The 13,850-nt window shown below is 45.6% G+C and overlaps 1 protein-coding gene across 2 annotated transcripts in view; it reads right to left on the bottom strand.

The window, feature by feature from the left end:
* Positions 1-13,850, bottom strand: part of adgrv1 (adhesion G protein-coupled receptor V1) — a 571,861-nt gene that overhangs the window by 380,385 nt on the left and 177,626 nt on the right. For both annotated transcript variants that reach the window (XM_043709113.2, XM_043709105.2), the window contains 2 exons: positions 13,455-13,593; positions 9,825-9,966 (listed from right to left, as the gene is read on the bottom strand). In XM_043709113.2, the coding sequence (XP_043565048.2) occupies positions 9,825-9,966; positions 13,455-13,593 (281 nt within the window). The remainder of the gene's footprint in view (positions 1-9,824; positions 9,967-13,454; positions 13,594-13,850) is intronic.

Here is a 13,850-nt window from a genome sequence, read left to right on the forward strand (position 1 = left end):
ACTATTCCATAAATATGTGACAATAACAGTGCAATTACTAAGCTGGCCCTATGAATCTCATTATGCATCAACATGGAGCAAATGGGTTAGTTTCGGGATATGAAATAAAATTATTGCAACACATGCAAATTTGGCTGAGAAAATAATAGATGCATCAGAGTGAGTTCAAGGCTGAAAACCTTCTTTAGTGTTACCATGATTGTAAAATTGCTCACGTTTTATCATTATAACAGATCATCAGACTCCTCAGTGAGCTTTCTGTGGTGACAAGGCAATTACGTTTCATTAGTCTGTAGTTTATCCTGTTAGGATTTTTTTATTCATTCATGGGATATGAGGATCACTTGCTGCCAGTATTTATTATCCATATATAAATGCCTATGAGAAGGTGTTGCACTCCATGGAGGATATGTCATAGTGCAACTAGGAAGGGAGTTCCAGGATTTGGACCCAAGGACAGTGAAGAAACATGATATAGTTCTAGGTCAGGAGGTTGAGTGGTTTGGAAGGGGGCTTGCAGGTGGTGGTATTCCTATGCAGATGTCCTTGTCCTTATTGATTATAGCAGTCACAGGTTTGTAAGATGATGTTGACAGAACCTCGGAGAGTCACTACAATATATCTTCTGGATTGTACGCACTGCTGCCACTGTGCATCAGTGGTGAAGACGGTGAATGTTGAAGGTGCTGAATGCCAATCATGCAGCCTGCTTTGTTCTGGAATGTTTACAATCAGCCAGGCAAGTGAGAAATATTCCTGACTTTTCCCAAATGGCAGCAGACTCTGGTGAGTTAGGTCAGTTACGCACCACAGAATTGCCTGTCTCTGACCTGCTCTTGTTTGTTATTCAACCTCAGAAACCTTGACCTCTCAAATACTTAAAGAAATTACATTTTCCAATTTGAGATACTACGTGCATTAATTTCTTCCTATACAGTTTTAGGGACTTAGAGGAATGATAAAAGGAAGTTGATGAAAAGGGCCTCTGTAAAAATCTCCATGTTCTGTTGCTAGTGACCACAAAACAATTGTACATTCATGATGTGGAAGGCCTTGTGATTCATAAAGGCAAGGAGTTCATCTGAGGGAACTTGCAAAGCGACACAGGTAGAGATACCATGTAATAAGGGATCAGTGGAAAATTCAGCACTGATTACAAAGGCAAATCACAGGCAGAATATTATTACTGCAATCTTGTGACAGACTGGGAGGACAGGAAGCATACAAATTCACAACTGCAATGACCCCTGCAATTTGCCTATCAACATAACAGGTCCACAGGCCATTTCCTTATACTGCCACTCATCCCTGGAACATCTGGACAAGGACACCTACATCATGCCACAGTTCTATCTTCGACACCATTATCCTATCCAGACTGATCTCCAAACTCTTGAGACCTTGGACTCTGCTCTGCCCTCTGCAATTGGATCCTCAGCTTGCTGACCCACAGACCACAATCAGTCAAGACATACAACTGCACCTCCTCCACAATAACATCTTCAACACTGGAGCCCCCAGAGGATGTATTCTCAGCCCCCTACTGTACTCCCTCTAAACCCACGACTCTGTAGCCAGATTCCATCTGCAAGTTTGCTGATGACATCATCATGGTGGGACGGATATCAAACAACGATGAGTCAGAATACATAAAGGAGATAGAGGACTTGGTGCAATGAGAACAACCTCTCTCTCAATGTCGGCAAAACTAAAGAACTGACCATTGACTTCAGAAAGAAAAGAGGTCAACCCCGCCCCATCTACATCAATGGAGTGGAGGTTGAGAGGGTTGAGAGTGTCAAGTTCCGAGGAGTAACGATAACTGACAACCTGTCCTGGATCTCCAATGCAACGATCAAGAAGGCACAACAATGCCTGTTCTTCCTCAGGCTGCTCAGGAAATTCAGCATGTCCATAAGGACCCTCACTAACATTTACAGATTTACCATTCAAAGCATACTGTCCAAGTACATAATGGCCTGGTATGGCAACTGCTCTGCCCAGGACCAGAAGAAACTGCAGAAGGTTGTGTGCACAGCACAGATCATCATGGAAGCCAACCTCCCATCCATGGACGCCATTTACACGTCTCATTGTTGTAGCAAGGCTGCCAACATCATCAAAGACCCAATGAACTTGGGTATTGCTCTCCTGCAACCTGTTCCATCAGGCAAAAGATACAGAAGCTGAAATACATGCACTAGCAGGTTCAGGAACAGCTTCTTTCCGGCCACTGTTAGACAGCTGAATGGACTCTCTAACTTCAAATAACGCTAATCTTGCTAATGTCGATTTCACTTAGCGCACACCCTGCACAGTGTAACCTGTATGCCTTACTCTGTCGAAGTTTTTTTTTTCCATTCTATGTTCTGTATGTCTTTGTTTAGTACGATGTGCCTGTACTGCTCATAAACAAAACTTCTTATTGTACGTAGGTACGCACGACAATAAATCAAATAAAATCAAATGAAATCAAATCAACTACAACAAGCAATGTAATGCCCCCTGCAGCAGTTGATTCCATTTGAACTCAGGGGTAACACACTGACCCAGATTCTGAGGTGAATGAATAATCCTTAATTACTGATCAGCAAAGAACTGCAGGCATGGTGTCCTGAGAACATAACTTGAGCTTTTAATGAGGCAACAGAGAGTTAGTGATGCTAATGCTATTAATGTGGTACACATGGACTTCCAAAAGACATCCTGGGCTTTATCAATGGAATGCAAGAGCAGGAAAGTCATGGATAAAACATTGGTTTGACCTCAACTATAGCATTGCATCCAAAGCTCACTGCAGTTTAGGAACAATGTGAAGACATCAGAGAGAGTACAGAAATGATTGGCTGGCATTGGTTCCAGGAATGAGGAACTTCAGTTAAGTAGAAAGATTGGAAAATTTGAGTTTGCTCTGCTTTAAGGAGGAGGTGCTGGAGAAAAGGTTAGATAGAGATAGTGCAACTCATGAAGGATCTTGACAGAGTAGACAGGGAAAAACTGTTTAAAAATGTGTTGCTGGAAAGGCGCAGCAGGTCAGGCAGCATCAAAGGAGGAGGAGAATCGACGTTTCGGACATAAGCCCTTCTTCAGGAATGAGGAGGGTGTGCCAAGCAGGCTAAGATAAAAGGTAGGGAGAAGGGACTTGGGGGATGGGCGTTGGGAATGCGATAAGTGGAAGGAGGTTAAGGTGAGGGTGATAGGTCGGAGAGGGGGTGGGGGCAGAGAGGTCGGGAAGAAGATTGCAGGTCAAGAAGGCAGTGCTCAGTCTGACGGTTGGGACTGAGAAAAGGTGGGGGGAGGGGAAATGAGGAAGCTGGAGAAATCTGCATTCATCCCTTGTGGTTGGAGGGTTCCTAGGCGGAAGATGAGTCACTCTTCCTCCAGGTATCGTGTTGCCATGGTCTGGCAATGGAGGAGGTCAAGGACCTGCATGTCCTTGGCAGAGTGGGAGGGGGAGTTAAAATGTTCAGCCACAGGGCGGTTGGGTTGGTTGGTGCGGGTGTCCCAGAGGTGTTCTCTGAAAAGTTCCGCAAGTAGGCGGCCTGTCTCCCCAATGTATAGGAGGCTACATCGGGTGCAGCGGATGCAGTAAATGATGTGTGTGGAGGTGCAGGTCAATTTCTGATGGATATGGAAGGATCCCTTGGGGCCTTGGAGGGAAGTGAGGGGGGAGGTGTGGGTGCAAGCTTTGCATTTTTTGCGGTTGCAGGGGAAGGTGCCGGGAGTGGAGGTTGGGTTGGTGGAGGGTGTGGATCTGACAAGGGAGTCGCGGAGGGAGTGGTCTCTCCGGAATGCTGATAGGGGTGGGGAGGGAAATATATTCCTGGTGGTGGGGTCCGTTTGGTGGTGGCGGAAATGACAAAGGATGATCCGATGTATCTGGAAGTTGGTGGGGTGGTAGGTGAGGACCAGTGGGGTTCTGTCCTGGTGGCGATTGGAGGGGCCGGGTTCAAGGGCGGAGGAGCGGGAAGTGGAGGAGATGCGGTGGAGAGCATCGTCAACCACGTCTGAGGGGAAATTGCAGGCTTTGAAGAAGGAGGCCATCTGGGTTGTTCGGTATTGGAATTGGTCCTCCTGGGAGCAGATGCGACGAAGGCGAAGGAATTGGGAATATGGGATGGCATTTTTACAGGGGGCAGGGTGGGAGGAGGTGTAATCTAGGTAGCTGTGGGAGTTGGTCGGTTTATAGTATACGTCCATGTTGAGTCGGTCGTCCGAGATAGAAATGGAGTGGTCTAGGAAGGGGAGGGAGGAGTCTGAGACGGTCCAAGTAAATTTGAGGTCGGGGTGGAAGGTGTCAGTAAAGTGGATGAACTGTTCAACCTCCTCGTGGGAGCATGAGGTAGCGCCGATACAGTCATCAATGTAGCGGAGGAAAAGGTGGGGGGTGGTGCCAGTGTAGCTGCGGAAGATGGACTGTTCCACATATTCAACAAAGAGACAGGCATAGCTAGGGCCCATGCGGGTGCCCATGGCTACTCCTTTGGTTTGGAGGAAGTGGGAGGATTGGAAGGAGAAGTTATTAAGAGTGAGGACCAGTTCAGTCAGTCGAAGGAGAGTGTCAGTGGAAGGGTACTGGTTGGTACCGCGGGAAAGGAAGAAGCGGAGGGCTTTGAGGCGTATGGAGGTGTATAGGGACTGGATGTCCATCGTGAAGATAAGGCGTTGGGGCCCAGGGAAGCGAAAATCATGGAGAAGGTGGAGGGCATGGGTGATGTCCCGAATGTAGGTGGGGAGTTCTTGGACTAAGGGGGACAGGACGGTGTCAAGGTATGTAGAAATGAGTTTGGTGGGGCAGGAGCAGACTGAGACAATGGGTCGGCTGGGGCAGTCAGGTTTGTGGATTTTGGACAAGAGGTAGAAACGGGCGGTGCGGGGTTGTGGGACTATGAGGTTGGAGGCGGTGGATGGGAAATCCCCTGAGGTGATGAGGTTATGGATGGTCTGGGAGATGATGGTTTGGTGGTGGGAGGTGGGGTCATGGTTAAGGGGGCAGTAGGAGGAGGTGTCCGCGAGCTGGCGTTTAGCCTCAGCAATATAAAGATCGGTGCGCCAAACTACCATCGCGCCTCCCTTGTCTGCCGGTTTGATGGTGAGGTTGGGGTTGGAGCGGAGGGAGTGGAAGACTGCACGTTCCGAGGATGAGAGGTTGGAGTGGGTGAGAGGGGTGGAGAGGTTGAGGCGGTCAATGTCGTGGCGGCAGTTGTCTATGAAGAGATCGAGGGCAGGTAAGAGGCCAGCACGGGGTGTCCAGGTGGATGGGGTGTGTTGGAGGTGGGAGAAGGGGTCGTCAGAGGGTGTGCGGGAGTCCTGGTTGGAGAAGTAGGCGCGGAGGTGAAGGCAGTGGAAGAAATGCTCGATGTCTCACCGTGTGTTGAATTCATTAATTATGGAGCGTAGGGGGATGAAGGTGAGGCCTCTGCTGAGGACTAATCTTTCATCCTCAGAGAGGGGGAGGTCTGGAGGGATGGTGAAAATATGGCAGGGCTGGGAGCTAGGACCTGGTGTGGGGCTGGAGCTGGGAGTGGGGGCGGGGTTAGGCATGGGGGCGGAGATCGGCATGGGGCAGGGATCGGCGTGGTGGCGGAGATCGGCGCGGGGGCAGAGATCGGCGAGGGGGCAGAGATACATTCGGCGTAGTCGGTGTGTCGGCAAGTGACGTCACTGGGGGCGGGAGTAGATGCTGCGACGGCAACTCCGGGGGGGCGGAAGTGACTGCGGCGAGTGCAGAAACAGTGTTGTTCCCAGTGGCTGTGGACCCCGCGGAGGCCGCGAATCTGTCAGCGATGGTCTTCCTGACGATCGTGGAGGCGGTTGTCTGGGCAGCGATCGTGGAGATTGCATGGTCGGTGGGGGAGGAAGTGACGTCATGGTTCGTGGCGGCGGTTGCTGCAGCGGCCGTGTGGTTAATGGCGCCCAAGCGGTTCCTTTTCCTCCGCTACATTGATGACTGTATCGGCGCTATCTCATGCTCCCACGAGGAGGTTGAACAGTTCATCCACTTTACTAACACCTTCCACCCCGACCTCAAATTTACCTGCACCGTCTCAGACTCCTCCCTCCCCTTTCTAGACCTCTCCATCTCTATCTCGGACAACTGACTTAACAGACTCCCACAGCTACCTAGATTACACCTCTTCCTACCCTGCCCCCTGTAAAAACGCCATCCCATATTCCCAATTCCTTCGCCTTCGCCACATCTGTTCCCAGGAGGACCAATTCCAATACCGAACAACCCAGATGGCCTCCTCCAGACCGCAATTTCCCCTCAGACGTGGTTGATGATGCTCTCCACCACATCTCCTCCACTTCCCGCTCCTCCGCCTTTGAACCCCGCCCTTCCAATCGCCACCAGGACAGAACCCCACTGGTCCTCACCTACCACCTCACCAACCTCACCACCAAGGATATATTTCCCTCCCCACCCCTATCAGCATTCCGGAAAGACCTCTCCCTCCGCGACTCCCTTGTCAGATCCACCCCCCCCCCCCCCACCCAACCTCCACTCCCGGCACCTTCCCCTGCAACCGCAAAAAATGCAAAACTTGCGCCCACACCTCCCCACACACTTCCCTCCAAGGCCCCAAGGGACACTTCCATATCCATCAGAAATTCACCTGCACCTCCACACACATCATTTACTGCATCCGCTGCACCCGATATGGCCTCCTCTACATTGGGGAGACAGGCCGCCTACTTGCGGAACGTTTCAGAGAACACCTCTGGGACACCCGCACCAACCAACCCAACTGCCCCGTGGCTGAACACTTTAACTCCCCCTCCCACTCTGCCAAGGATATGCAGGTTCTTGACCTCCTCCATTGCCAGACCATGGCAACACGACGCCTGGAGGAAGAGTGACTCATCTTCCGCATAGGAACCCTCCAACCACAAGGGATGAATGCAGATTTCTCCAGCTTCCTCATTTCCCCTCCCCCCACCTTTTCTCAGTCCCAACCCTCAGACTCAGCACTGCCTTCTTGACCTGCAATCTTCTTCCCGACCTCTCCGCCCCCACCCCCTCTCAGGCCTATCACCCTCACCTTAACCTCCTTCCACCTATCGCATTCCCAATGCCGCTTCCCCATGTCCCTCCTCTCTACCTTTTATCTTAGCCTGCTTGGCACACCCTCCTCATTCCTGAAGAGGGGCTTATGCCTGAAACGTTGATTCTCCTACTCCTTGGATGCTGCCTGACCTGCTGCGCTTTTCCAGCAACACATTTTTCAGGTCTGATCCCCAGCATCTTCAGTCCTCACTTTCTCCTAGGGAAAAACTGTTCCCATTCATGGATGTATCAAAAACCAGAGGGTACAGATTTAAGATATTGGCAAAAGTTACTACGGCGAAACACGGAACAACATTTTCATACATCATGTGGTTAGGATCAGGAATACGCTGTCTAAGTGTGAGATGTAGGCAAGAGAAGCTGAAGTTTTCAAAGGAACCAAAGGGAACATTTACAGGACTGTGAAGAAAAGACATGACATATGAGATGAACACAAGAATTAGCAGCAGGTGTGGGCTACTTGACCCCTGGAGCTTGCTCTATATTCTAAAAGATCATAGCTGATCTGACTGTGGCCTCAACTCCACTTTCCTGTTTGCCCTCAGAACCTTTGACTCCCTTGTCACTCAACTACCTACCTTGAAAATGTTCAGTGACCCAGCCTCCAGTGCTCACTGGGGTAGAAACTTCCCCAGACCAATAGTCCCCTCAGAGCAAAAAAGAACTCCCCACCTGAGTCTTAAATCAGAGGCTCGCAACTGATTAAACCTGGCCACCTAGTTCTAGAGTCCTCAAAAGAGGAAACATCCTGTCATGCACCCAACCTGGAAAGCTCCTCCAGGAAATTGTCTGTTTCAATAAGATTACCTCTCATTCTTCTCAAGGCCATTGAATGTAGGTCCAACATTCTAAGATTTCCTTAGAAACCCCTTCATGCCAAGAATCAGTTAAATGAATCTTCTCTGAATTGTTTCTAAAGTAGAGGTGCCAGTGTTGGATGGGTGGAAGGTTTGTTCAATATATTGATTCAGTTGCATGACACTGAGATCTTTTGCTATAAATTCTGTGTCTAATGATCCTGCTCCAGAGCTACCTGATGAAAATACTTCCAAATAAATCTGTTGGACTATAACCCGGCGTTGTGTGATTTTTAACTGTTTCTAAAGTGACTATATCCTTTCTTGGGCAAGGAGCCCAAAACCGTACCTAAGCTGCATTCTAACTGCTTCTGCTTTTGCTTCAACTGTGTCAACATCACAACTAATACTAATATTCTGCCATCATTTTTCTTGGCTGTGTGAGCTCGTCAATAGATGTGGAAGATATAAACAGGAGTAGGCTACTGGACCTTGCTTGGCCATTCAATATGATCATAACTGATCAACCTTAGTACCTTAATTCTGCATTACCCTTGTGATACAATGTGAGGTTAAATGGCAGATAGCTCTCTGCTTTTTGTCTCCTACCTTTCCGGAAGCGGTGTTCCACATGCGATTTTCCAATTTGCTGTGACCTTTTCAAAATGTAGGGAATTTTGGAAAGTGACAACCAATACTATCTCCTATCTCTGCAGTCACTTCTTTTAAGTTCCTAGGATACAGGTGATCAGTTCCAGAGGACGAGACAGCCTTTAGCTCTGATAGTTTTCAGAGAACCCAGTAAGTGAAATGCTTCTTCAGATGACAGCAGAAGCATGACAAGCCAAATATTCTCCTTCTGTGCTGTAATAATTATGTGCTTCAATTCTATGAAACTATATCAGAAGAGGACAAATTCCTGGGAGCTTTTCCATCTAATTGTTTGCCTGCAGCTGCAGTTTTATTTGTCACTGCCTCTTACTCCTGCTGCATCAGTTCTGAAGAGCTTCTGTTCAGACTTCAAACATTAACTGTTTTTCTTTCTCTCCACACATGCTGCCAACCCTACTGAGTTTCTCCAGCATTCTGTGTGTTTGTTACTGCTCTATCTTGTTGTCCTACTCCCTTTACCAGAATGGAATAACTGGTAAGAATACCTATAAGGCCCATTTACTTTTATAACATCGACATTCACAATGAGGCTTTTAAACTGATCCAGCATTGTACAGAACAGGATTTTCTAGAATCAATAAGAAACTTCATGTGTTGGGGGGAAGTGGCCCCAGTGTTGAAACCGAAAGAACCATTACCTACTTTCAACCAGGTTTTAATTTTAATTTTATTTTCTCTTCTGACCAATTTTCAATGGAATATTTTACCATCTCTTAATTTAGAAGACCATAGCCTTCTCTGATAAATATCCATGTGATCCCTTTTCAGAAGTTCACATTTAGTCCATGTACACTGTACTAAATAGATTTCCACAAGTTACCAGGTCTGTTGTTTTGTTATTTTTAATCATGAATTACAGCAAAATGACATGCACTCTAAATAATTTTCCACACATCAAATAAATTAAAGTGCACACATTTTGGATATAGAGATTTGCACAGTCTCAGAATAGGGGGGTGCCAATTTAAGACTGAGATAAGGAGGAACATCTTCTCTCAGATGGCTAAGATTATTTGGAACTCCTTGCCACAGACAGAGAGATATCAGGCACAGTCCTTGTGCACATTTAAGGCTGAGATAAGTAGCTTTTTCAACTCTACAGGAATCAAGGGGAAAGAGCAGCAAAGTGGATGTGAGGAATATCGGATGAGCCATGACCTTATTGAATGACAGAGTTAACTCAAGGGAGTGAATGGCCTACTCCTGTTACTACTTCCTATGGTCTTCATTTTGATGCATTGTCCGATTGTCTCTAGCCATTGTATGGTTCATATTCTTTTCGTTACCTATGGTTCTTTCTCCTAGTTCTAGTCCGAAAGACGGATTGGTGAGAATCAGCTGGAAGGCTTCATCATCTTCTGGAATATTGTCATCGAGAATTGCAACCTCAATGGATTTGTATCTCTCTCCATCAGTAAAAAAAATTCTCTGCAAATTTGAGAGAAACAAATTATCACCGAGTATCAAAATCATTTACAGCAGCCATAGAAAAGAATGGAGTAGCTATTTAGGGTCTTGATGAGATCAGGAACAAAGTCAGACAGGACCCAAGACACTGGAACCAGCCAATGTGTCCATTTCCTGACTTTGTTCCTGGCAATTGGGCAAGGTATGTTTGAGACCTGACAACACTGCTTGTATCCATGACGAGGGCAGCTTTATGACAAAGAGATTTGGGCACTCTCAGCAGTGGTCTGACCAAATTATGAATCATTGAAAAAGCAACTCAGAGCAAAATCTAGGCTAATGATTTTTAAGGCAGCAAAATTTGTGTCTTCATGTTGAACACAGTTCTTCATAATTTGAATATGCACTCTTATGTGGAGGAGTAGAGGTCATGTCACTGGACTAGAAATCGAAAGGCCTTGAAAAATACTCTCCGAGTGTGATTCAATTGAAATTGCTAGCAAAACCAGGAAGACATTATTATTAGAATGGAGATAGATTGGGAAAGGGGGAGGTGGAACGAGACCTAGGTGTGCCTGTACACCAGTTGCTGAAAATGAGCATGCAGGTGGTGAAGAAGGCAAATAGTATGCTCACCTTCATAGCGAGAGGATTTGAGTATAGCAGCAGGGATAGCTGCAATTATATAAGGCCTTGGTGAGACCACACCTGGATAACTGTGTACAGTTTTGGTCTTCTTATCTGAGGAAGGGTGTTTTGACTATGGAGGGGGTACTGCTCCCAGTTCTGGATGCCATGTTTTGGGAAAGATGCACAGCAAACATTCACGCGAATGCTTCCAGCACACAAACTTCAATGACAGATTTAGATTCAAGAAGTTGGGACTGTTTTCCTTGGAGAAAAAAAGGTACACAGGTTGATAGAGATATTGGTGAAAGAATTAAGAACAGAGCACAGATTTAAGTTAATTGGCAAAAGTAGCAATGGAAGCATAAGGAGGATTTTTTTAAATGAAGCAAGAATCTGGAATGCGCTGTCTGAGAGTGTGGTGATAGAAGGTTCAATTGAGCCATTCAAGAAGGAATTGGATTGGCATCTGAAAAGGAAGAATGTACAGGAATATAGGGAGAAGCTGGGGAAGTAGTACTAATCAACTGCTCCTTCAGAGCGCAAGTCGAAGCATGATGGGTCAAATGGCCTCTTTCCATATTAGAACAATTCTTTGATAATGTGTAGACACAGAAACCTTGCAGCTACACATAGAATGCCGCTAATTAGAGTGAAATACATTCAGGTCCTATATAACCAATGAAATCAGGACGTGCCTACAAGAAAAAAATATAAGCAAATTTCGGTTAGCCAGACATCCAACATCAGTGGTTAAAGATTTGGAATTCTGCTTCAACAAACCATTTAACGATCATGTTCTTGTTGAATAAAACAGATCAATTGTTCACAAGGAAAAAGACATTCACAAAGACATTCACAGCTCCACCTGATGTTTTGAGTAGTTTCATCATCAGATCATGCTATGCTATAAATGTACAAAGATCATTAAGTCATTGAGAAAATGTGGAATATTTAATTCAATTGATGCAGAAAAAGGTGATTTGTTGCAAAGGGAAGATTATGAAAACTAAAAGCATCACATCTGATCCAGTGAGAGATCCTGATGGTTATACCACAGGCAATCTGACTCAGAATGAAATCAATGAATTCAGACACATTGACGACACAAAATGAGGCCAGTCAACCCACTGTGTCCATGCTGTTCTATAAAGATCTGACGACACAAATCTCATTCTCCAGCTTTTGGCGATAGCCCTGGAGGCTATGGCAAGGCAACGGAACATCTAAATATTGCTTAAATGTTACAAGAATTTTTAATTCAACCACCCTTTCAGGCATTACATTCCAGACTTCCACACCTTATATTAAAATAAATTCCCCTCAACTCTCCTCTTAACCTTCTACCTCTTACCTTAAATCTACACACCGAGGGTATTGACCCCTCTACTAATGGAAATCTATGTCTTCCTGTCCACCCTATGTCCCTCATAATCATATACACCTCTGTCAGGTTGCTTCTCAACCTTCACTGCAACAAGGAAAACAACACCAACCTTTCCAATCTTTCCTCATAGCTCAGACCCTCCAGCCCAGGGCAGGGTCTTGGTAAATTTTCTGTGCACTCTCTCATATCCTTCCTTTATGTGGTGACAACAACTGCATGCAATTCTCCAGTTGGGCCTAACCCACATTTTCTATAGTTCCAGCACAACCTCCTTGTTCTTGTATTCTATACCTGGTCTAATAAAGGCAAGTATCCCAGACGCCTTCCTAACCATTTACCTACCTACCTGTTACCTTCAGGAATTTGTGGAGAGGCATACCAGGTCCATCTTGTATTCAGTCCTTTCCAGGGTTCTACCAATTCATAGTGTAACCTTGTTAACTACCCTTTGTGTCAGAATCCAAAAATGATGGCTGGATTTTGGAAGCCATTGAAAAGTGCATTCTTGTTTTGGTGGCAGGGTGGAGGAGGCACACAAAATAGATTGGATGTCAAGCTCAACATTTTATCAAATGGTTTTACCAACCGCCTTAATACCTGATTGGTTGGCAGCTCCAGAGAATGTGGATTCCACCCAATGAGGGTTGATATCCCACTCTTTACTATTTTAGTCCACCTGAAGCACATAACGGCTGTGGAGAAGGCACACTCTCAGTCTGTTAGCTCCCAGCTGGATTTCTGTCCAAGGGGACAGATAGTTTGCCATTACATGATAATAAAACAAATTAATTTTAAAATAAAAGCTGTGCCATTGGCACTAATGTTTTTCACTTTTCAAAATGATGGCCACCTGCATTTTATACTCAGCTCCTGAACTGACACCTCTTTTTTTTTTGGAAGGATTTTTGGAGGTTTCTAAAGTTGACTTGCATGCTGCAATCCATGATGCATGAAGTGTGAAAGTTTGCTCAATTTTCAAGAAGCTTTGATCATTAAAATTTTGGTTTTAACTTGCCATAACTCTGGGAGCATGTTTTTCTTATGGTTTTTTAACTGTTAGACAATCCATATTTCTGTATTTAACTCCACAGTGTTGGGACCTAACAGGTTTCCAGCTAGAATTCAGCTTGATGGACAGGTGTGGCATCCAGTTAGACCAAGAACACCATGAAGGAGATAAGAAGATTAGTTATGCTCAACCTCCAACCTTTGAGAGTGCAAGTGGAAGGAATGTCTAATCGCTGATCCTGAGGATGTTGGGTTTGATCCTCAATGTACAAATAATGTGGATGTCAAATTACACCAGTGAAGCCATTTGAATCTGAGGTTTCCTGACTCATCAAAATTCCAATATGTCGCCTTTGCAGTCTCTTTTCCTTCTGGACTGCATTTGGGAAATGCTAACTTGAGACAGCACATTTCAACAGAAAATCCATCCTCACCTTTTAAGAATCAACTTAACATGCTAAAATTTGATCACAAAATCACTTCTTACCATTGGTGTCACATTGAAATCTTGTCCCAACTGAGCTTCTAGATTCTGAATGTAGTAAAACAGAGATACATTCCCATGTGCACCCCCACCTCGATGTATCAACAAGGTTAGGTTATCAGTGGTCTCATTCACCTCAAAGCTTACAGGGGAAAAAAAAGTGAAAGGTTACCAATAAAGTAAAACATTTTAAAAGCACAGCTTTAGAAAGTGCATGCCTTAACTTCTCCATTGCCTTTAAATTATAAAATCTGATCATTAGAATCAAATTGAGCAAATGGAGCTGCGCAATGATTTTCTTTACTCCTTTCACCTCTCATCTTAAGTAAAGTGAGAAGAATGTATCCAAGTAACTGTCACTTAGCATTGCAAGGCATCGGTGTATGAACGTCAACCCTC

The sequence above is a fragment of the Chiloscyllium plagiosum genome, unplaced genomic scaffold, assembly GCF_037043375.1.
Source record: "Chiloscyllium plagiosum isolate Xiang-an unplaced genomic scaffold, Cpla_swu_hap1 HiC_scaffold_2, whole genome shotgun sequence".
NCBI classification, from domain to species: Eukaryota; Metazoa; Chordata; class Chondrichthyes; order Orectolobiformes; family Hemiscylliidae; genus Chiloscyllium; species Chiloscyllium plagiosum.